This window comes from Micromys minutus, assembly GCF_963924665.1.
Source record: "Micromys minutus genome assembly, chromosome: 4".
Classification (NCBI taxonomy): Eukaryota; Metazoa; Chordata; class Mammalia; order Rodentia; family Muridae; genus Micromys; species Micromys minutus.
The window spans coordinates 49,647,436-49,670,902 of record NC_137973.1 but is presented as its reverse complement, the minus strand read 5'-3'; the positions used below and the strand labels follow the sequence as shown (position 1 = coordinate 49,670,902).

Here is a 23,467-nt window from a genome sequence, read left to right as displayed (position 1 = left end):
GACCCAAGGTAATTGACAACTTTGGGCTGACCCAGGCCAGTAAGACCCAGAGTTATGGAGGCTCCTGCTCCGACTTCACCCGCGATCGGTTCTCCAGCCGATGGTCGATGCAGCTACTATGTGGAAAAGAAGAAGCGCTTCTGCAGGATGGTGGTGGCCGCGGGGAAAAGGTTCTGTGGTGAACACGCTGGATCCGCGGAGGTCTGGTATCGCCCTACCTTCCTGAGAGTCGGAACTGAGTTGCGGGTTTGTGGGTGCTGGAACCCGTCCTCGCCCCTTTGACAGGTTTCTGCTTCGGTCCCATGGATTCTCCGGCTTTTACTTAAGTAAATGCAGTTTTGACCACCTCTTGGAGCCATGAAACTCCTGAGGAGCATCGCTTTCTTGGACCAAGTACTAAGAATAGCCAAGAGATAACCCTCTGTGCCATCTTAGAGATCTTTAGACTCAGTCTTCCACTAGTCTCCCATCCTCATGGGAAGTGATTATTTTTACAAAGTAGTGTTTGAAATCACTAGGCTTTACTAGCTGGGTTCTAAATATAATTATTGTTTTCTGAATGATAACCACTGTGAATGCATGGGGGAAAAACTTAGAAAACCTAGAAAAAGTTTTTTGGTTAACTCTCCAGGAAACACCTTATAAACTTGTTATTATTCTGGGACGGGGAAGAAAAAAATTAACGTAAAGTAATTAACATTAAAGTTGGAAGCAAAAGAGTGCTTTTGTGTATGTGTTCGGGTTTTCTGTAATTAGGCTTTGCAAGTTACAATAGAGTACTTTTTCCCTTGAAAGACAACTTTTCTGGTTTTGAGATGCTGTTGGTCTTGAATGCCTGGTCTCAGGAATTCTCCTGCCTCAGCCTCCCAACTAGCTGGTCTCCACCAAGGAATCACACAGGAAGTTAAATTTTAAAATCTGTACATGAAGAAGAAATAATATAGGTTACTTTTAATACTGAGAATTTCTGAATTTTTCATAAAATTCATTGTGTATAACTTCATGAATATTCTGAAATGAATTGAAATAAATAATTGAGAAAAATTAAGAGTAAATACTTGGTCAGCTTTTGCTGTATGGCTAGCACTAAACATAAATTAAAAGGAATACACTGTGGGTGTATCTAACATCTGAATGTAATAAACTTGATATTTAAATAAATGTATTCCTTTTAATTTATTAGGAAGAAAATGCTCGGAAAAGAATCTTGTGTCCTTTAGATCCAAAACAGTAAGTATGGGGTCAATTTTTTTTGTTTTTTTTTTTTTTTTTTGTTTTTTTGTTTTTTTGTTTTTTGTTTTGTTTGTCTTTTTTTTTTTTTTTTTGTCATTTGGAGTGCATGTACTCGTGGGGTGTGTCTGTGTATGTGTTTGTGTCTTCTATTAAGTAGTAAGCTGCACAAGGTTCATTGAAGATTTTTCTCTTACATTTTCTCTTTAAATTTAGCACAGTATATGAAGACCAACTAGCAAAACATTTGAAAAAATGTAATTCAAGAGAGAAGCCTAAGCCTGTAAGTGTTTGAAATGTGTGTGTGATGTTAGTATGTAAATACTTAGTATTATAAGATGCAGATTGAATTTGGCAAATGCAATGTTCATTTGATAGCTGTACTTTTTTCGCTCCTCTTTTCTTTCCTGTGCTTGTGTTTTATCTGTTGGTTGGTTAGATTAGAGGTTTTCACTGTGTAGCCCAGGCTAACCCCAAACTTAAAGCCCTCCTCCCTTAGCTTCTCTATTATTCAGATTACTGGTGGGTGCCACCTCAGCCAGCCCATAATAATTATTTCATGCTTTATTTTTGTTTGTTCATTTGCTGTTGAGATAGGGGCTGTGCTGTAATACTTAGGCTGGTCGTACACAGTTCAGATATTTCTTATACTGCGCCTTCCACAAGCTAAGATGATGGGTGTGTGCTACCACACCCATCTTGGCAGCTGGACAGAGAGGGGTGATGGTGCTACAGGAGATGTCAAGTCAGAGGTAAAAGTTTAGAATTCAGGTTGTCAAGAGTAACTACTGGGCATCTTTGAGATTCAGACTTAGTATAGATGTGAATTTGAGCTAGCACCAGTCCATATAAGTCTTACAAAGTGTCCACCTAAACAAGAGCTAAAAATTCAGATTTCTTTGTTTTTTTTAAAGAATTTACTTATTTTATAGTATATATGAGTACATTGTCTTCATGTATACCAAAAGAGGGCATCAGATCTCATTCCAGATGGGCAAAACTATCTCAGAGGGTTTTGAGTTACATTGTGGGTGCTGGGAATTGAACTCAGGACCTCTGGAAGAGCAGCCAGTGCTCTTAACCACTAAGCCATCTCTCCAGACCAAAAATTCAGATTTATTTCGGGGAACAAAATACAATAAGTTGTTACAAAATGATAAGTGTATTCATTGGCTTCATGATATGAGCCAATTTAAAATGTGTATCTCAAGATATCATACTGTTTTGTTTTGTTTTTCCCACTGGTAATGGGGTTTGTTATTGTGTTTGGGTTTTTTGTTTGGATGGGTTTTTCGAGACAGGGTTTCGCTGTGTAGTAGCCTTAGCTGTCCTGGAGCTCCCTCTGTAGAACAGGTTGGCCTCAAATTCACAGAGATTCACCTGCCTCAGCCTCTTGCCTCCTGAGTGCGAGGACCAAAGGCTTGTACCACTCACTGTCCAGCCTTCTTCTTAGTCATTTTGCAACAGATACCCTTCTGCGTTTTCAGATGCCTCTCAGTTGAGAACCACTGCTCCAGATGCTATGAGCTAAAAGTATTTTAGCTGTCTTTGGCAGCTCATACCTCTAATCTTGGAACCTGGGAGGCTTAAGCTAGAGGATTACTCAAAGTTCAAGGCAAGCTTGGAGGGCCAAAAAAGTCTAGGCAAGCCTTGGCTACCAATTGAGCTTCTGTGTAAGCTTCTATATCAAAGGAAAAGCATAGTATTTTAACATTAAGTTAACATACAAGAAAAACAGCAATCTCTCATCCACACCTTTAGTACTTAGCTCCTTTAGTAAAGAGGGAAATAAGATTGCTCCCAGAAACCTAACTCTGGAGGTGGGGGGTCCCAGTGAACCAGACTCAGCTGTCCACCAACACAAGAGGCCAGTCAGCAACCTAGTCACTATGGTTGTGGCTGTGCTGTGATGTTTGGTGATGAGTGAGTGTGACCGAGGGTGATGGTGTGGGAGGGTGAGAGGAAGAAGCAGTTTTCAGCTTGTTTTCAGCATCATATTAATACTATGTTATGGTTTTGTTTTTGTCAAGGATTTCTTTATTCAAGATATAAATGCAGGACTAAAGGATGAAACAGAAATTCCTGAGCAATTAGTAAGTGTGTTATTTAATACTTAACTCCAAGTGGAATTTATAAACTGTCTTCTTGTACAGACCATTTTCTACTTTTGTTTAGAAAGATCTGTTGTTTTGACTTTAGGATGTATTTTCCTATAGAACTTCATTGATAATGATGGTTAGTTCCAAGGCAAGCTTATGTCCCATAACAAACTGCAACATGGCTCCGTTGTGAGCTGAGCCAGACCCCGAAGAAGCAGTGAGAGATAAAGTATCAGGGCAGAGACTGAGTAGTACCCTCACAGTTGGATGGTTCTGAAGGGGGCCTAGGAACAAAGCTTTGCCAGGAAGAACACCTAAACTGCCAAGCATCTGCCCAGCTGTTAAGCTTCTATTCGGTCTCTGCCATGGTACTTTAAATTGTGTTTTGACTACATTGCTTAATTTTATTTATGTATTTGTATATAGGTTCCATTTTCTTCTCTATCTGAGGAGCAGTTGGAAAACTTAATTAAGAAGCTAAGAAAAGCAAGTGAAGGTAAGGCTGCCTAAAGTTGCAGGTTCGATCATTTGAGAAGCATTAGGTGGCTTGTGAGTTTCCTTCTGTTCTATTGTTCGGAGTCCCCGTTCATGTTTCGATGCTTAAGCTACCTATTATGTTTCTTTCTGGCCCAGGCTTGACTTCTACACATGAAGATCACATTATGTCTCATCCAGCATTGCATGATGCCCTTAATGACCCTAGAAATGGTGATTGTGCAGTCAAGCACCTGAAACAGCAGGTATGTGTAGACACAATCACTCAACATGTTTTCATATGTTTAGTGCTAACATCCCAGGCTGATGAGATGCCTCATCAGATGAAGGCACTTGATGCCAAGCCTCATGACCTGAGTTCAGTCATCTGAATCTTGCAAAGCGTCCTCTGACTTCTACATGCACACACAAGTATGTATGCTCATAGTGAACAAAAGTAATTTTTTAAGAGCTAACATTCTAGTTAGGTGTGGTGGCACGTGACTTTAACCCAGTTCTTAGTAGACATAGACAAGCAAATCTCCATCTGAGGCTGTCCTGGTCTACAGACTGATTTCTAGGACAGCCTGGGTACAGAGAGAAACCTTGTTTTGAAAAAACAATTTTAAAAAAAGCTAACATTTGGTTCTGAGTATAATTGGTCACTTTAAATAGTTTCATTCAAAATTACATGCGAACATAAAATAAAATAAAATAAAATAAAAATTTGGGCATGACTGTGATCCTGAGTGCAGAGTATTAAAGCAAGCAAAAGGAAAAGATGTCTTAGCCATTCAGAAATTATCAATAAAAACCTTCTGCGTGTGTAGAGATTACTTTGCTGTTTTCCAGTTTGAGTTGAATTCCTTTGCTCTAGTTTATAAAATAACTCTATGGAGTTTGTAGGCTTCTATTTTAGGTAACATTGAAAAATTAAAGTTACTTGGTCCAAGAAGATGCTTTGTTGAGTTTGGAGCAGGAAAGGGGAAGTTATCTCACTGGGTTGATATTGCCTTAAAAGATGCTGAAAATGTTCACTTCATCCTGGTAGAAAAAGTGACCACAAGATTCAAGGTAAGTAAAACCCATTGTATGGTCTTAAGAACAAAACATTTTTCTTCTGCAGAAAAAAAATAATGATAGGAACTTATCTCTTAAAATGAGTTTTGTTTTTTATATATTTGATTGTAGTTTTTTGCTATTATTTGTTTGATTCTAATTGTACTGGTTAAACTGAAGGTAAGTTTTTAAAATGTGACTATTGATAGTCCATAATCTGAGTTCATAAAATTGTTTGCAGAGACAAGACATCTGTGACCAGAACCAGGCTTCAGCTAGAAATTGGCCATATCCTAACCTCGCATTTACCACTGCTGACAGACTCTTCCTTCATTAGCTTCTTGAGCATTTTCTTGGGCAGCAGGATAGGCATACTGCACATACAGATAGTTAGTGATAAGGCAGCTGAGCTCTTCTATGTGTTTAGAAAAGAGAGCTAGCAAGCATGTGAGTACAGTGTTGAAGTGGAGGAAGTTCCGCAGAGTTTGGCGTGCTAGACTTTATTTACAGGGAGACAATGGAGAGTCACAGTGCAGAAAAGGTGATACCCGTTCATCCTGAAAGATCAGTTAGCATTTGCTAGATAGGGTATGAGAAGCATTTTGGGAAATAAGAACAGTGCAACCAAAGCATGAATTAACAAAGGAGCATTTGTAAGTTCAGGCTTTTCCTCCGGCACCCAGTTCCTGAAATAACAACTCAAGACTGAATATTATGAATAAATGCCTAAACCAATAGGTTTGGCTCTGTTCCCGGACTACCTTGTAACTTATTTAACCCTTTTAAGCTAGTCTAAATCATGCTGCAAGGTTAGTTACCTCTCTTCAGGTTTATGAAACTGTCACCTCCAGAGTTCCTGGGAAAATCCCCTTCCTGTGCTGTGCCTGTCTCTAGTCCCAGAATTGCCTCTCTAGTCCCAGAATTGTCTCTCTATCCCAGAATATCCACCTCCCTATTTGCTGCCCACGCTGATAGGCCAACAGCATTTTATTGACAGGTGAAACTTTCATACATTGCACAAAAAATTTATACATGATGGAAATCTATGGCATAAGGTAGAATGTGGAGGTATGAGCCAGGAAGGACAACTGTTGTAGGAAGGTCTCTTGTCATTTGCTCTGGCTTCCTCCTGCTCTGTGTTAGAGACACTGTAGAAGATTTGGTTCGTGTTTCAAAAGCGTCCATACAGTATTTTAGTTCTCTGTGTCATACCAATAGACTGTACCCAGTGCTTCAGGGACCTGAAGATGGAGAACTGACCTCAGTCTTCCAGAGCTGTCAAGGAGGAAGTTTTAAAAAGATGATTTTAAATTTTCTATGGAGCTGGAGACATAGCTCAGTGGTTTAAGGGCTTTCTGCTCTTCCACAAACAACATCATAGTTAGGTTCACAGCACCAATATTATACAGCTTATAGCTTCCTATAATTCTAGCTCTATGAGATCTAACATTCATCTTCTGACCACCTCAGATACCACACACACACACACACATACACACACACACACAAAATGTTTTTAGAAGCTATTCTAGCAACACTTTAAAACTATTTCAAAAGAGATTTAGACTAAATATAGGAAGATTGAACATGTGAAAATCTTAATAATACAAGTAAGAAGTATACTGGAGAGTGAGGGTCATTCAGTGGATTATAGAGGAGAAGTAGAGAATGAGAAAGTTAAAATGTTGGAAGCCATAAGACTTGCTGGTTTATTGTTCATTGATTTTGAGAGCAGTAGTCAGGACGTTTCTGACTTGCTAGGACACGGTATTCTTCAGCAGGGAGAACAAGAGTTCCTGTTCACAGTTTCTGAGGGCTTGGGGCTGTACCTTAGTGGTTGCTAGTTTGCTTAGTATTCATGAGGCCCTGGGTTCAAGTGCCAGAATCATAAAACAAAGAAACTTAAGATGAGGCTGAGGCTGTAGCTGTGTGGTCAGTTGATTGCATGGCATGTATAAGGTCCTGGCTTCAGTCCTTAGCACTGTCAAAAAGAAAAACCAAGGGGGATGGTGGAGGAGGGGTTAATGTATCTGATGATTGTTAGAGAGGTCTGGGCCTGTATTCACAGGTTCATGCAGATAGTTGTTAAAACAGTTGTGTTTAAAGAGTAAGAAGAGTGGGCCACGTAAAACCAGTGGTGAGAAAGACAGAAATACTGACAAGTAACTGTACTCACTTAACATCCCTGGACCTTGATGCCTTTGTGATGGGCTGGGAATTATGGTGAAAAGGAAGAATGTGTATGTGTAACAGTAACAACACTATTTCTGGCCTTATAAGATGGGTGTTGTTATTATTGAGTTTTCATCCAAAAATACTAAAACTTTACATTTTTATTCATTCTCTTTTGAACTGTAAGAATTAAGTGTATTTGTTTTGAATTTTGAAAACAAATAGACACATTTCTATAAAGCATTTTTAACATTAAGGGTGCTGATTTGGTAATGTTCTATTTATGCAGGTAGATGGTAAACACAGAAAAAACAACTCAGTGTTTGAAAGACTTCAAATTGATATCCAACACTTGTGCTTGAGTAAGTACACCTGGACCTTAAAACATTAATAATCCAAGAGCTAAGAATATAACCTTGTGGCAATTTTTAGTATTCAAAGATCATTATGCTTATCTATACTCACCAAGAAATCTGTTTCCATGTTATGTTCTGTCCTACATGTACTTTATGCTTATGGTAACTAGTGGGATTTCAATGCATGCTATCAAACCACTAAAAGAATTAAGTACCGACAAAAATATATTCATATAGTGTTATGCCAAAATGCCTTTAAAAATCGGTACATGTAACCCTCTTTTTTAAAAATAAAGTTGTAAGAGAGAGAGAGAGAGAAAAAAAGCTTGTCAGGATTCTGGAAGGATGCCCACAGTTGCCCCGAGGGAAGCTAGCCAGAGAATCACTGCAGTTATTTAGAGATTATAGTGGCTTTGACGTAATGATTGGAGAACCATCTCAATTATGAATATATTTTGTTTGAGGGACAGAGTTTCTTGCAGCACAAACTCACCTCACATTTACTGTGGTGGTTTGAATGCGGCTGCTCCCCACCCCACTCCATAGGCTCACATATGGACTAGGTGTGGCCTTGGAGAAGCTGAGTCACTGGGAGTGGGCTCTGAAGTTTTGAAAGATCCTTAGTGTTCATATGTTTTTTTTTTTTTCTGTCTCTCTATCTCTGTCTCTGTCTGTCTGTCTGTCTGTCTGTCTGTCTCTCTTGGTCATGTATCAAGTACTATGTCCAATTTTCTGAGGAATCGCCAGACTGATTTCCAGAGTGGTTGTACCAGTTGACAACCCCACCAACAGTGGAGAAGTGTTCCTTTTTTCTCCGCATCCTCGCCAGCATCTGCTGTCATCTGGATTTTTGATATTAGCCATTCTGACTGGTGTGAGGTGAAATCTCAGGGTTGTTTTGATTTGCATTTCCCTGATAGCTAAGGATGTTGAGCACTTCCTTAGATGCTTCTCCGACATTCGATATTCCTCGGTTGAGAACTTTTTGTTTAGCTCTGTACCCCATTTTTTAATAGGGTTGTTTGATTCTCTGGTGTCAAACTTCTTGAGTTCTTTGTATACCTTGGATATTAGGCTTCTATCAGATGTGGGGTTGGTAAAGATCTTTTCCCACTCTGTTGGCTGCCTTTTTGTTTTCTTGACAGTGTCCTTAGCCTTACAGAAACTTTGCAATCTCATTAAGTCCCATTTGTCACTATTTGACCTTAGAGCACAAGCCATTGGTGTTCTGTTCAGGAAATTTTCTCCTGTGCCTATGTTTTCTAAGCTTTTCCCTACTTTCTCTTCTAATAGTTGCTGTGTACCTGGTTTAAAGTGAAGATCTTTGATCCACTTGCACTTGAGCTTTGTACAAGGAGATAAGAAAAAGGGTCTATTTTCATTCTTCGGCATGCTGAGTGCCAGTTGGACCAACACCATTTGTTGAAGAGGCTGTCCTTTTTCCATTGAATGTTTACAGCTCCTTTGTCAAAAATCAAGTGATCATATATGCGAGGGCTCATTTCTGGATCTTCTATTCTATTCCATTGATCCACATGCCTATTTCTGTACCAGTACCATGTAGTTTTTAACACAGTTGCATGGTAATATAGCTTGAAGTCAGGGATGGTGATTCCCACAGATGTTTTCTTGTTGTTGAGGATGGATTTCGCTATTCTAGGTCTTTTGTTATTCCAGATGAAATTGCACATTGCTCTTTCCAACTGTAGGAAGAATTGGGTTGAAATTTTGATGGGGATTGCATTTAATCTGTAGATTGCTTTTGGTAAGATGGCCATTTTTAAAATGTTGATCCTTCTAATCCATGAGCATGGGAGATCTTTCCATTTTCTGAAATCTTCCTTGATTTCCTTGTTTAGAGCTTTGAAGTTCTTGTCATACAGGTCCTTCACTTACTTAGTTAGAGTCACACCAAGGTATTTCATATTGTTTGTGACTATTGTAAAGGGTATCTTTTCCCTAATTTCTTTCTCTGCATGTTTGTCCTTTGAGTAGAGGAGGGCTACTGATTTGTTTGAGTTAATTTTATATCCAGCCACTTTGCTAAACTTGTTTATCAGCTGTAGAAGTTCTCTGGTGGAATTTTTGGGGTCACTCACATACACTATCATGTCATCTGCAAACAGTGATGTTTTTACTTCTTCCTTTCCAATTTGTATCCCTTTGATTTCCTTTTGCTCTCTAATTGCTCTGACCAGGACTTCCAGCACTATGTTGAATAGGTAGGGGGAAATTGGGCAGCCTTGTCTAGTTCCTGATTTTAGTGGGATTGCTTCAAGTTTCTCACCATTAAGGTTGATGTTGGCTATTGGTTTACTGTATATTGCTTTTTGTTATGTTTAGGTATGGTCCTTGGATTCCTGTTCTTTCCAAGACGTTTAACATGAAGGGGTGTTGAGTTTTGTCAAATGCTTTCTCAGCATCTAGTGAGATGACCATGTGTTTTTTTTTTCTTTGAGTTTCTTTGTGTGGTGGATTACGTTGATGGATTTCCATATATTAAACCATCCCTGGGATGAAGCCTACTTGATCATGGTGAATGATCATTTTGATGTGTTCTTGGATTCAGTTTGCAAGGATTTTGTTGAGCATTTTTGCATCAATGTTCATAAGTGAGATTGGTCTAAAGTTCTCTTTCCTTGTAGGGTCTCTGTGTGGTTTAGGAATGAGGGTTATTGTGGCCTCAAAAAATGAATTAGGTAGTGTTTCATCTGACTCTATTTTGTGAAATAGTTTGGAGAGTATTGGTATTAGGTCGTCAATAAATGTCTGATAGAATTCTGGACTGACCCCATCTAGACCTGGGCTTTTTTTGGTTGGGAGGCTTTTGATGACTGCTTTTATTTCTTTAGGTGTTATGGGATTACTTAGCTTGTTTACCTGGTCTGGTTTAACTTTAGTATCTGGTATCTGTCTAGGAATTCATCCATTTCCTCCAAATTTTCCAGCTTTGTTGAATATAGACTTTTATAGTAGGATCTGATGATTTCTTGTATTTCCTCAGTTTCAGTTATTATGTCGCCACTTTCATTTCTGATTTGTTAATTTGGATACTCTGTCTTTGCCCTCTAGTTAGTCTGGTTAAGGCTTTATCAATCTTGTTAATTTTCTCAAAGAACCAGCTCTTGGTTTTGTTGATTCTTTGAATGGTTCCTTTTGTTTTTATTTGGTCAATTTCTGCTCTGAGTTTGATTATTTCTTGCCATTTACTCCTCTTGGGTGTATCTGCTCTCTTTTGTTCTAGAGCTTTCAACTGTGCTGTCAAATTGCTAGTGTATGCTCTCTCCAGTTTCTTTTTGGAAGCACTCAGAGCTATGAGTTTTCCTCTCAGTGCTGCTTTCATTGCATCCCGTAGGTTTCGGTATGTTGTGTTTTCGTTTTCATTAAATTCTAGAAAATCCTTAATTTCTTTCTTTATTTCTTCTTTGACAATGTTATCATTTAATAGAGTATTGTTTAGTTTCCATGAGTATATGGGCTTTTTGTTGTTTTTATTGTTATTAAAGACCAGCCTTAGACCATGGTGATCTAATAGGATGCATGGGAGTATTTCAATCTTCTTATATTTATTGAGGCTTGTTCTGTGACCGATTATATGGTCAGTTTTTGAGAAGGTCCCATGAGGTGCTGAGAAGAAGGGGTATTCTTTTGATTTAGGATGAAATGTTCTGTAGATGTCTATTAATTCCAGTTGGTTCATAACCTCTGCTAGTCTCACTGTGTCCTTGTTCAGTTTCTGTTTCCATGATCTGTCCATTGGTGAGAGTGGGGTATTAAAGTTTCCCACTATTATTGTGTGGGGTAAAATGTACTTTTTGAGCTTCAGTAGGTTTCTTTTATGAATATGGGTGCTCTTGTGTTTGTAGCATATATGTTAAGGATTGAGAGTTCCTCCTGACAAATTTTCCCTGTAATCAGTAAAAAGTGTCCTTTCTTATATTTTTTGATAACTTTTGGTTGAAAAATCTACTTTATTTGATATTAGAATGGTCACTCCAGCTTGCTTCTTGGGGCCGTTTGCTTGGAAGGTTTTTTTCCCAACCTTTTACTCTGAGATAGTGTCTGTCTTTGTCTTTGAGATGAGTTTCCTGTATGCAGCAAAATGCTGGATTCTGTTTATATATCTAGTCTGATAGCCTGTATCTTTTTATTGCGGAATTGAGTCCATTTAAATATTAAATACATTTAAATGTTTCCTGCTATTTTTGCCTTTAGTGGGAGAATTGTGCCTGTGTGTCTTTCTTCTTTTGGTTTTCTTGCTTAGGGATGTTCTTGTTTTTACTAGGATGTAGTTTCCCTCCTTATATTGGGTTTTCCACCTATAATTCGTTGTAGTGCTGGGTATGTGGTCAGATATTGTGTAAATTTAGTTTTGTCCTGGAATATCTTGGTCTCTCCATCTATGGTTGAGAGTTTTGCTGAGTATAGCAGCTTGGGCTGACACTTGTGTTCTCTTAAGGTCTGCATGATGTCTGTCCAGGATCTTCTAGCTTCCATAGTCTCTATTGAGAAGTTGGGTGTGATTCTGATTGGTCTGCCTTTATATGTTACATGATCTTTTTTCCCTTATTGCTTTTAGTATTCTTTCTTTGCTTTGGGCACTTGGCGTTTTGACTATTATGTGTTGGGAGGAATTTCTTTTCTGGTCCAACCTATTTGGAGTTCTGTAGGCTTCTTTTATACTCATGATCATCTCATTCTTAAGGGTAGGGAAGTTTTTCTTCTACAATTTTGTTGAAGATATTTACTGTGCCTCTTAGTTGATATTCTTTACCCTCTTCTATTCCTATTATCCTTAGGTTTGGTCTTCTCATTGTGTCCTGGATCTCCTGAATATTTTGGGTTAGGAGCTTTTTGTCTTTTGCATCTTCTCTGACTGTTTTGTCTATGTTTTCCATGTTGTCTTTGGCCCTTCGATTCTCTCTTCCATCTCTTCTAGTCTATTGGAAATGCTTGCATATGTGACTCCTGATTTCTTTTTTAGGTTTTCTACCTCCAGGGTTGTCTCTTTTAGTGTTTTCTTTATTGTTTCCATTTCCATTTTAAATTCCTTCTTCAATTCCTTCATCTCTTTGGTTCTGTTTTCCTCTAGTTCTTTGATTTCTTTGAGTGTTTTTCTTGTTTCCTCTTTAAAAGCTTCTATTTCTTTATGCTTTCCCTCCCGTTCTTGTTTAAGGATCTCTATCATCATCTTGAGGTATGATTTCGGGTCTGAGTCTTCTTTTTCTGGAGTGTTTGGCATTCCACTGTTTGCTGTGATGGGAAAGCTGGGTTCTGGTGTTGCCAGGTTGTCTTGGTTTCCACTGGGTAAGTTCTTTCACTTTCCTGTTGCCATCTTGTTGTCTGTGATTGATTCCCGTCTCTCCCGTGTACCTTGCCTGTGTCCCTGGATCTCCGCTGTTCCTGATGGCAGGTGGCTTGAGTGTCTGGTCTGCATGCAGGGGCCCTCCAGGTGGAAACTGAGTCCCTATGGCAGAGTTCCTGTTCCCCTGAACCAATCACGGGGTAGGGGGAGCACGCTTTCTGTGAGCTAGGCCCAGACCTCTCTGTACAGTCTCACCAGGCCTGTGTCCCTGGATCTCTGCTCTTCCCGGTGGCCGATGGCCTGAGCGTTTGGTCCTAATTGCTTGTTTTCATAGTTTTGTCCCTAAAATTCAAAGATTCTAGAACCATCCTCTTAGAAGGACACATTAATACTTTGTATCATACACAAACTAACTTCTTACCTCATTTTGTCTTAGACAGGATTCCTGTACTGAGAGAAGGAAGACTGCCTGTGGTAGGGATTGGAAAGCATCTGTGTGGGGTTGCAACAGGTGAGTGAGCAGACCCACTCAGTCATAGTAGCACACTGAGCTGTAGCCTAGATGGCCCCACCACCCTGGGGCCGTTCACGCTCCATTAACTTACATAACAACACTGTAAAGTAAACCAGTTTCGCCCTGGGGTGGGAAGGAAGCACACACTTTGGATCTTCCCATCTCACCCATGCCTCTCAAAACCTTAACTCTACGTGGCTGCTTCCCTTGTCCAATACTCTCTCACCCCTATGTGCACTGTGGGTCCCCGTTCACTCTGTGAAAGGTGCCTTCTCTTCATGAGCGTCAGCATCCTTCTCTCTTAGTTCTCCCCTATCAGTGCCCTTCCTTCCATTTCTTCCTTCGTTTTCGGGTCCCTGTGCTTGAAGTATTAATACTCACACCCATCTATGACTAGCTTCCTCCCCTGAACTTGTCACTCTGCCTCTAGGTTTACTGTTGTTCACTGTAGAGCACGTGTGTTTCCCTGACTGCTGTATTGCTCCAGCCGTTCCTAGAACTCCACTGTCACCCCTTTGGAAGAGCTGATCCGGCTTCTGCTCATCCTTTAGCTCAGCTTTCCCCACATTCGGCCTCCTTAGTGTCATCAGGACATACTCCACATAGCTTCTGCTTGTTTTTTAATTACCTGCGTATGTGTCTAATTACTATACTGTGCTGGAATCTCAAGGGGTACTCCATAAATATTTGAATTATCTTAGCCACCAGCTTGCTGCCTCCTTATACTTTCTAAGAAGACGGTCCTTAAAGTCACTATGAAAGAGCTTGAGATTATTATTATTAGAAATAACTTAATCCTTCTAATATTTTTCTGATTATTTTCCCTTCTTAAAATTATGTTTAAGTCAAGTGTAAATTAAACAGAAAGTATATTTTGTTAGAAAATAATAGTTAATAGACCTGGGTGAAGTGGCATACTTAGACTCGCAGATACTCAGGAAGCTGAAGCAGGAGGGTCAGTAGAGCTAAATGTCACTGTCTGGACAACATGAGGCCCACTCTCATGACAGAGAGAACAGATAGACACAGACAGACCATGAAATCACCAAATTAGCTGTCACTTTATCCATATAGTAGTTACCAGTTATGCCTGTTGGCATGATTTAAATTTACTATAAAAATCAGATATGTTATATCCATTTTATATCATAGGGTAAGACATTTTAGAACTACGTGTGTTTTTAGGTAATTAGAGTATGATGTGACAGTGTAATCAGAGAGAATAGAAGTTTTACAGCATACATTTCTGATCCTTCCAGCATTGCCAGCTATACTATATGGCTGTTTGCAGGGCTTATTTTTTAAAGTGTATTTTTATTTATGAGTATGAATGTTTTTATCTGCATGTATGGAAGTGCAATGCATGTATATCCAGTGCCCACAGAGGCCACAAGTAGGTGCTGGATCCCCTGGAACTAGAACCCCTGGACAGTTTTAAGCCACCCTGTGTGTGCTGGGAACCAAACTTGGCTGCCAGTGCTTTTAACTCCCAAGCCATCTCATCAGCCCTAGAATGACAGTTTTAATCCTAGCATCCATGGTGTTCTGTATATTGAAGTCATTTAGCAAATGTTTGCTGAACATATGCTGATGTACAGGAAAGCTAGTCAGCCAGTTTTCCACATTGGAATCTCTCTTTCTCAACTTTCAATTCATCACTATATGTTGTGACCAGCCTACATTTTAAGACTACCATCTTAGCCAGATGTGCTCACACATCTGTAACCCAACACCAGGAGATGTAAGCAGAAGGATCAGGAGATTGGGATCAGCAGCAGCTATACATAATCTATCTCAAAACAAAATAAACAAACCCAAAAATGACCTTCTCGAACCTGGGTCAGTATTCTAAGGGAAATTACCTTCCTTTGTTTCTAGCTTTGGGGTTTCTTAAGCTCATTACTAGAGCTGGAAATGGAGACGTGAAAGACAATGCAAGTAGTTGGACAGAAGTTTTTCAAATCATAAGACTTAAGCTTGCTTTAATTTTATTTAAAATAATTTTGTTGAGCACTAGAAAAATTGGGATGGAAAATTTGAGAAAATTGTATAATATCTGAGAGAATCGTTACAATGTATAGCTATGTAGATTTTTGCTGGTTTGTGTAGTTGTGTTTTATATCAGCCATACAGCTTACTGATCTTTAAAGATGGTGCGGTTTGGGGTGGGGGCATGTGATTGTGTTTGCAGATCTTGCATTACGATGTTTGGTTGAAACCTACGCTGCCAGTTTTGAGGGAAAGGATGAAGAACCTTTAGCCAAACGCGTAAAGAATGATAAAACAGAAGAAGAAAGTAACACTTTAGCCAAGGAAGGAAATGAAAAAGTCCCAGAGACACAGACCCCTGTGGCTGGCATTGTCATTGCGCTCTGTTGTCACCACAGGTGTGACTGGAGACATTATGTGGGCAAAGAGTATTTCAAGGCTCTTGGACTTGGGGCAGTAGAGTTCTACTACTTCCAGAGAATGAGTAGTTGGGCAACATGTGGGATGAGGACATCTTTGGAAGCCTCAGAGGTCAGCGCAGAGAGAAAAGATGCTCACAGGGATGAGAATGAAGAGCATGATGGTGGAGGCAGACTCACGGATGGCAGTGCTGACCCTTTGTCTGGGTAAGTGGCATCGGCTACACCACCATGCTGCGGGGGAGATACTCTATCACTGTACACTAGTCCTCCTGTGGTAACCCTGCAGGATCTCCCTCAGATGCCTAGAACCCCACCCGCTAGCAGTGCAGTTGCCTGCTCTGTCAGTCGAGCAGCTGAGATGGCTGCCTAGTAGGTGTGCAGTGAGGATACTGTAGGGATGCTCATGTCCGAGGCACAGGTTTCTTCCCGGATAGGAAGGGGTTGGGTGGCCCATGGTTCACCATGCTACTCAGAATGCCATTACCAGTGGCTCATTTTCGGAATTTTCCATTTAATGTTTTCAGACTGACTGACCTTGGGCAAGAGAAAATGAAACCGAATAGTTGTTTCTTAGTCTTTTGGCTGAGACATAGAAAGTGAAGAAGGAGAAGGATTCCTTTTTTTCTTGGATGACTATTACCAAAAATTTAGAAAAATATAGCTTATATTCTAATTTTGGGATAAACTAAAACATGATTTAATGGTGATCATAAAAGTCTCAGAAGCATCAGACATAGCACCTAGTGCACTGTTGGCTAGTTAGCAGCTTTGTAGTAAATGGTAGTGGCCGAACTTCTTTTGAACTTTTACAAACCTTTAATTTTTGTGTGTTTATTCAATGTAGGACTCTTACTGCTGAAGAGAAAAAGAAAATAGGACATCTTTGCAAACTGCTGATTGACCAGGGCCGACTCCGTTACCTACAGCAGAAAGGCTTCAGTCCTGCCTTACGGTACTATACGGACCCATTGGTGTCTCTAGAAAACGTATTATTAACTGCTGTACCAGCTCATCTGTCATCTCAGGAGAAAAACCACCAGTAAAAGGAAACACGAACATGATGTTTATCTTCCAAAGAAAAATTTAAATTATTTTTAAATTATATTTTGATATTCACAAAAATATTCACCCAGTTGTCAAAGTATTCCTTTTCAGCAGGCCTCTTTAAACTACTTTATCCATCAGAACGTATAGAGCTTGGCGTATGAGTCAGACAGTTGACTTGGTCTTCTGAAAGATATAACATCAGCATGTAATTAGACTGTGAACTCTGTGTATTAATCTAGCAAACCTTGGTTTTATTCGATATGTTTTCATGTTTTTGAGCTCCAGTTGTAATAAATAATATAAGTTTATAACAAGGATCAATCTGAGTATGAGGCTTTTTTTCAATATAGATGTAGAAAGAATAATTGTAATTTTCTCAAACACAGACACATTTAGAAATGTAAGAACTGGCAAGTTTCAAAGCCATGCCTATATTTGTAGTCTCAGAGTCTGTCCTTAACACCAAAACTGAAGAGATGATCTTAAGGGAAAAATAATCTTTTTACTTTAGGTTTTTGTTGGATAATAATCTAGTGCAAACCTCTAAATAATGTTTATAAACATAAATCAAATTTGAAAGTTGCATATAACTTCTAAAATTAATTACCTATCTTTTATCAGTCTCTTAATGGATAACTATTACAAATATATATATATATAATATATAATATTAATATAAATAAATAACTATATAAAAATAAGCAGTAGTGGGGACAGTGGTGGCGCTCCCCTCCAATTTCCAGCAGGGAGGGGTCTCACAGAGGGACAGTGGTGGCGCTCCAATCCCAGCATGTGGGACACGCAGATCCATCTACCTCTAACTCCCAGGTGCTAGAATTAAAGGCATGTGCCCATGCCAGCAGGAAAATGATTTGGAGTAAAATAAAAATTAGATAATGAAGCTAAAATACCACATTTAGGCCTTACATATATGTAAGGACTCCATGCACAAGCAAATATTAAACCAAACATGTCACAGGACTGGTTTTCCTCCATATCCTGCCCTAGAGTTGTTTCTACAGTTTGTTTTGTAAAAAGTATTTTAGTTGTTGGTAAAGATGCAAAGACAAAGATTCAGAATCACTGAGTTTAGCTGGTAACACCGAGGTCATTGTTGTGGGTGGTAAGCCTGTGACTACATGAGTTATAAGTAAAATGCCAAAGACATTTTCAGTTCCTGGCCTTTCTGCTTCAGTTTAATCTAGTGTTGTCCTCAGCTTAAATTCCAACCAGACCACCTCCCAGATGGCTAGTTATTTGATCTCCTTGTGATTCATTTTCTCCTCTTAAAGTGGGGATGCTGTAACAGTACTAAACCTACCTCACAGGGTTGTGGGTATCCGTGAGCTATCCCAGGCAAGCCTCTGTGAAGGTCCCAAGCACAGAGTGAATACTAACTAGATAGAGTAACAATTCATGAATCTATTTTAACATAGATTTCTATTATTTTTGTTTACATTGTTGCTTTATATTTTATTTTGTCAAATGTTAATATACGTTGATCATTCTTAAGGTAATTGCTCATATCTTCCAATCTGAAGAACATAAATGGAGATAATTCATTGTTTAAGAATTATCCTTAGGTCCTAAGTGTCATTTGCGTCACAATATTTGTTTAGTACCATTTAAAAATGTGTGCCCAGAAATAAAAATATTCTACATGGGGCATCATCTTGGTTGTGTTTCAGAAGACAGGCAGCAAACCAAACATTGTACTGAGACAGTCCTGTGAGCCATTTGCTCAGTTCTGTGTTCTGATAGAGGTCTGAGTATATTATAGGAAATAAGCTTGTCCTTCAGGTGCTGACTGTGAGAAAAGCTTCCTATTTCCAACCTTTGCTTCTTGCCTCACATTAGAATGCTAATGTGAACTAACGTGTGTCGAATCACTATTTCTTGATTTTCAAACTTTTCATTCTTAGCAAGCTCCCTTGAACTTCACATCCACAGTGACTGCATGATGCGTGTCCCACAGGTACCTCAAACTCACTGCCAAGATTGCCACTTCAGCCTCTTCCTCATCCTGCCCACCAAACCAGCTTCGGTCCTCTGTTCCCCGCAGGGTACTGTCATCCAGTTGTCCCAGATAGGAACAGACTCATCCTAAACACTTTTCCATAACTGTCAATCCTGTCTCCTGCTTGATGCTGGTATTGACCTCCCTTTTCCAAAGCCAGGTGCTTTGTTGCTGCCCATCCCCCATTTGTCATTCTCACTGTTGCCTCTGATCTCCACCAGTTCCAGTGGCTCCTTCCTATCAGGGACACTGGGGAAAGGCTGGCCCTCTTCTCTCTGGTTGCACTTCCTTCCAGAGTAACTATCTGGTACCTGGAATGAGCTAAAACTCTTCCTCTTACGTCCATAACTTTACCTTCATATTAATTACAGTGAGTTCTATGTCTGTGCTATTCTTCCAGTGCTTTTATTAACAAGATAGTGCTCTTTACCATATTCCTCTGGTTTTGTTTTAATTTAAAAAACGTTTTGATTATAAAGATGTTTAATTCGGAATTGTGAGATCACGTGGTTGTAATCTGAATATTATGCTTCATATTCTAAGTGTTGAATAAAGTCCATGTTCTCAGTATTTTTTACCTCAGATCAAATTACTGTTTAGTTGTTACTTGTAGATTATGGAAAAACAGAATGAGGAAGGTCTGTTCATGCTCTGTCTGACATGGCTACCACTTGGTAGGCAAAAGTAATGAGTGATTCTTTAAGAATCAAATGAGGGGGGAGGAGAGCTGGAGAGATGTCTCGGTGGTTAAGAGCACTGACTGCTGGAGAGATGGCTCAGTATTTAAGAGCAGGTCCACAGGAAGATGAGCTTTTCCACAGTCCCCACATGTCAGCTAACAAATGTCTGTAACTTCATTTCCATGGGATCTGCCACCCTGCATCAGATCTGCATTAGCCCTTCATGCACATGACTCACAGACAGCCATGCAGGCAGAAGCACCCATACACACAAACTAGTTAGTTAGGTCCGCACTGAGGACGTAGCTGTATCTCAGGGACTGGGTCCCAGCCCTGGAGAAGTGTGTTCACGAAGAAAAACAAGCCCAAGGACGAGGCCCTTCCCTTGGCTGTGCGGCAAGTGCCTGACTGAAGAAGTTCCTTCATTCCACTTGAAACACTATTTTCACATCTTCTCCCCTAGTACTTGCCATAGGGTGAGAAACCCACAGAAGGATGACAAGAGAGAACTCAATTGTGTACACGTTTTCTTCAAAACTATTGAATCTGTGCTGTTCAAGCCTCATACCTGTTCTCCGTGACTCTTGTATGTATGCGTGCATAAACTGAAGCCCAAATAACTCCTGTTCCTCCTCTCCATCGGTGTGGTCACTGGGAGGAAGTGTCACTTCCAGTCTTAGTGGGTTGTCTCGAAAGTTGACAAACCTAGCAGTTCACCAGAAAACAGTGTTTTTATAGGTGCCATAGAAGTGCATGTACATTTATTTCCCTGGAGAAAGATCAAATGACAGCATATTGAATTATTATTTTTAACTGGCTTTGATAACAGATTATCTTGTTGGGATCTAATATATCTAAGAATTCGTAAGTTTCTTTGCTAGAAGAAACAGTATCTTCCCCTCCCCCACCCCAAAAGCTCACAAAGACAACTATTGCTTGTAACGGATTTAATGTGAGCAAGCTATATCATAAGTATATGATTCGTGCTACAAATGGAGTCTGTGCCTATTTTAACAGATCTGTACCTTGACCATCAAGTACAAAGCTAAAAGTTGTTTGGGTTGTGGACGTTTAAAGTTCAGATATCCATTGCCACACTCCTTCAAGAAAATTAGATTTTTGAGAGAATTTTATTGAAGTGCTACTAAGTAGCTCATAAAAGCAGTCTGCTTCCTATAGCCTACATAAACTACCTGTGCCTACATGTAGTTATGAAGAAGGAAAATGATCACTATTTTATTCTCTTGGTTTTTGTAGTGCAAAGGATGTTTATTAGCAGTATAGAAATGTTTTATAATATTGCCACCAACAAAAGCCATTTCTTTAAATTCACAAATCCCAGGACTGTTTTAGTTTCAAGAGTTCTTGAATAAGCTAGACTGGCATTACATGAATCACATTCATGAAATTATTAAATTCCAACACTGGAAAATATGTTTAAATTTTTTTTTTTGAGCTGAAGAAATAGCTCAATAGTTAAGAGCCCTGGCTGCTTTTCTATAGGACCCAGTTCTAATCCCTGAAGCCACACGGCAGCTCAACTCCCTGTACATGTAGTTCCAGGAGATCTAATGCCCTCTTAGGCCCTCCATGCACTTCAGCTACACAAGTGGAGCACAGGCAAAATATGCACGCGCGCGCACACACACACACACACAGAGTCATTTTACTCGATTCTGCTTCTGGGAGTAAGTGTGGCTCTGACGCCGTTTACCTCAGATTCGCCATCCCCTCCATGCAGCCTGGAATATCTTGTAGTTTGTTGTTGCTGAGAACAAGAGTCCCCAAGTTTTTCATATTTCTGATTGTCTCTGGCAGGCGCGTTATTTCATTCCTCTGGAGCCACAATGTATGTAAACTTTGCATTCTGAAAAATTGGAATTCCGTAGTAAGTCACCTTGGATGTGAGAAGCTGAACTCATCATTTGTAACGTTTAACATTTAATTTTTAGTTAACCAAACTAAATCATTCACTTATTATTATTTAACTTTTAATAAAATGTATTTATTGATTTAACAGACTTCATTCTTTCTTACTACCTAATTGCCGGGGAAATTACATCAGGGAATTTACTAAAAACTAGCTTTCATCCATCAGCAGGAGTGAAACCAACATTTACATCATGTTTTTCATAGTTTTTCTAATGAACAGCTGTAAATATCACCTAATAAGAATCTTAGAAATCGGGAACTATTAATATGCCCATTCTGGGCAAGGCAATGTTGGATTCAGGCCAGGATTCCTGGATTCAAATCCAACTAACACCATTTGCTGAGACTTGGGCGTATGTAACAAACATCTCTGCACCTTTTCCCTCATTCTTCTGTTGCGTAAGAGAAGTGCCTTGCACGCAACCCACTATGCGGTGCCTGGCATGCACTATCTGGTGCGCGTTGTTACTGCAGCATGTTCTTGTTTTGAAAAGTTTCCCCCTCCCCAGATTCTCCTACATAATCATGAAAACAGGCTGCTGAAAGAATGAATTTCGAACTAGTTGGGTCGGTTGTGATTATTCCTGGGCTCCTAGTTGTCTTGTGTGTTGCTTCTTATTTTTCATAGGTGGCTTTGAAGGATCAGTAACGGAAAGTCTGTTTTACCTGTCTAGAGTGTCAGGAAGCTGTTGAAGGCTGTTGCTTCCCATATCCAGCCACTCGAGGGCAGGCATGTCCAACACGGCAGGAGGGATTGTCGTGAACTGGTTCATACTCAGGTCTAGGTGAGTGAGTTTTAACAGTTTGCTGAGCTAAAGAAGAAAGTAGGGCTTTTAAGTAATTGTCCATAGTGTAAATTACTAGAAGACTCACATGATGAGTTTCATATATGAGTTCATATTACATGAGATTTGTTTAAGTAGAAGTCCACAACAAATCACACATAAAGCTGAGTGACTTCCACAATTCAACTTGAGCTTTGTTTAGACACAGGAGTCCACAATAAATGAAATGTAAGGTAATAGAACCTGGGCATCATGCCGCATGTCTATAAGTCCTAAAGACTGAGGGGTTTGGGCTACAAAGACTTTGTTTCAGAAAGGAGGGACGGGAGGTGTGGTGACCCCCATCTTCAACCCCAACACTAGAGTCAAAAATGTGGAGTTCAAGGCCATGCGGTCTACACGGTCTACATAGCGAGATCCAAGATAGCCAGAGCTACACAACAGACCCTCTCACAACAAAACACAATGGAACAGGCAAATAAACTTGGGCTAAGGTAAATTAAATTAAATTTCAGAAACAATCAAAATGTCTTCCAAGATAAAGAAGCTCCAGGGTTAATAGAACCTGTGTGGCAAAAGTGTCCCCATCCCAGGAAGCATCTCTTTGCCAGTGCCTGTCCCAAATCTGACGTCTGTCATCACTAGGCACACTCAATTTTGTTACTACATAGGAATATTTGCATTTCTAACTTATTCTATTTTTTTTTCTATAAAGGTGTGTGCCACCCACTGCCCAGCTATGAGGCTTACATTTAAAGATTACGTTGAACTTCCTTTCTTTTGCATGCTATTTCCTCTTATTGCTTTTGTGTCTCATTTTTAGAATGTTTATTGAGAGAGTATCACTATGTAGCTCTGGCTAGTCAGGAACTTGTAGCCTCAGACTCACATATTCAACTGCCTCTGTCTCCAAGGTACTTCATAAAGGTTAGCACTACCCTGCCCAGATCAATTTAAAATGTATTCATAGTAATGCTTATAGCTCCAGTTTTATTTTATCTAAAATATCTATTAAGTTATTTCTGTTCCCCACTCCTATGTGAAAAAATTAATTATGTGAGTGGTTCGATGTGGCACTTAAATAAGAATGTCAATGAATAATTATGACAGCCACCACACAAAGGCAGTGGCATTATTTGTTTTATGGATAAAATAGCTCAAAAAGGTCATAAAAGTAGATAAACTCAAGTTTTTATAGACCTAAAGCCACAAATTTACTTCCCTCTTTATCCTATTGAAAGTTTTAAGATACAGGAATTTACTTAACAATTACAAAACAGCCTATTTGGTTGCTAAAGTTCTGTATTTTGAATTTTCCATCCCATCTTTACCAAGAAGTACACAAATACAATGTTTTTTTAGTTAGAGCAAAAAGGCAGGATGAGG

General features: G+C 39.4%; 2 protein-coding genes across 5 annotated transcripts in view; one reads left to right on the top strand and one right to left on the bottom strand.

Moving 5' to 3' along the window:
- Window positions 1–46: 46 nt before the first annotated feature.
- TRMT13 (tRNA methyltransferase 13 homolog) lies at window positions 47–16,663 on the top strand (the record flags this gene model as incomplete). 2 transcript variants are annotated; one of them, XM_080916375.1, is made up of 11 exons in its annotated part: window positions 47–201; window positions 1,184–1,230; window positions 1,447–1,513; window positions 3,261–3,323; window positions 3,756–3,825; window positions 4,005–4,069; window positions 4,710–4,877; window positions 7,324–7,396; window positions 13,132–13,206; window positions 15,401–15,824; window positions 16,465–16,663. In XM_080916375.1, exons 1-11 carry the CDS (start codon window positions 55–57, stop codon window positions 16,661–16,663), a joined length of 1,398 nt encoding a protein of 465 aa, XP_080772501.1. In that variant the 5' UTR covers window positions 47–54. The 2 variants fall into 2 exon arrangements, with proteins under 2 accessions (XP_080772501.1, XP_080772500.1); XM_080916374.1 differs by having other exon boundaries at window positions 3,963–4,069.
- LRRC39 (leucine rich repeat containing 39) overlaps window positions 5,804–23,467 on the bottom strand; it is a 28,063-nt gene continuing 10,399 nt past the window's right edge. For 2 of the 3 annotated variants that reach the window (XM_080916376.1, XM_080916377.1), the window contains 4 exons: window positions 21,963–22,108; window positions 21,079–21,231; window positions 19,933–20,069; window positions 16,661–16,850 (listed from right to left, as the gene is read on the bottom strand). In XM_080916376.1, the coding sequence (XP_080772502.1) occupies window positions 16,795–16,850; window positions 19,933–20,069; window positions 21,079–21,231; window positions 21,963–22,108 (492 nt within the window). In that variant the 3' untranslated portion in view covers window positions 16,661–16,794. Of the gene's footprint in view, window positions 6,138–16,660; window positions 16,851–19,932; window positions 20,070–21,078; window positions 21,232–21,962; window positions 22,109–23,467 lie in introns of those variants that run through there. The other variant, XM_080916378.1, reaches the window with a different exon arrangement.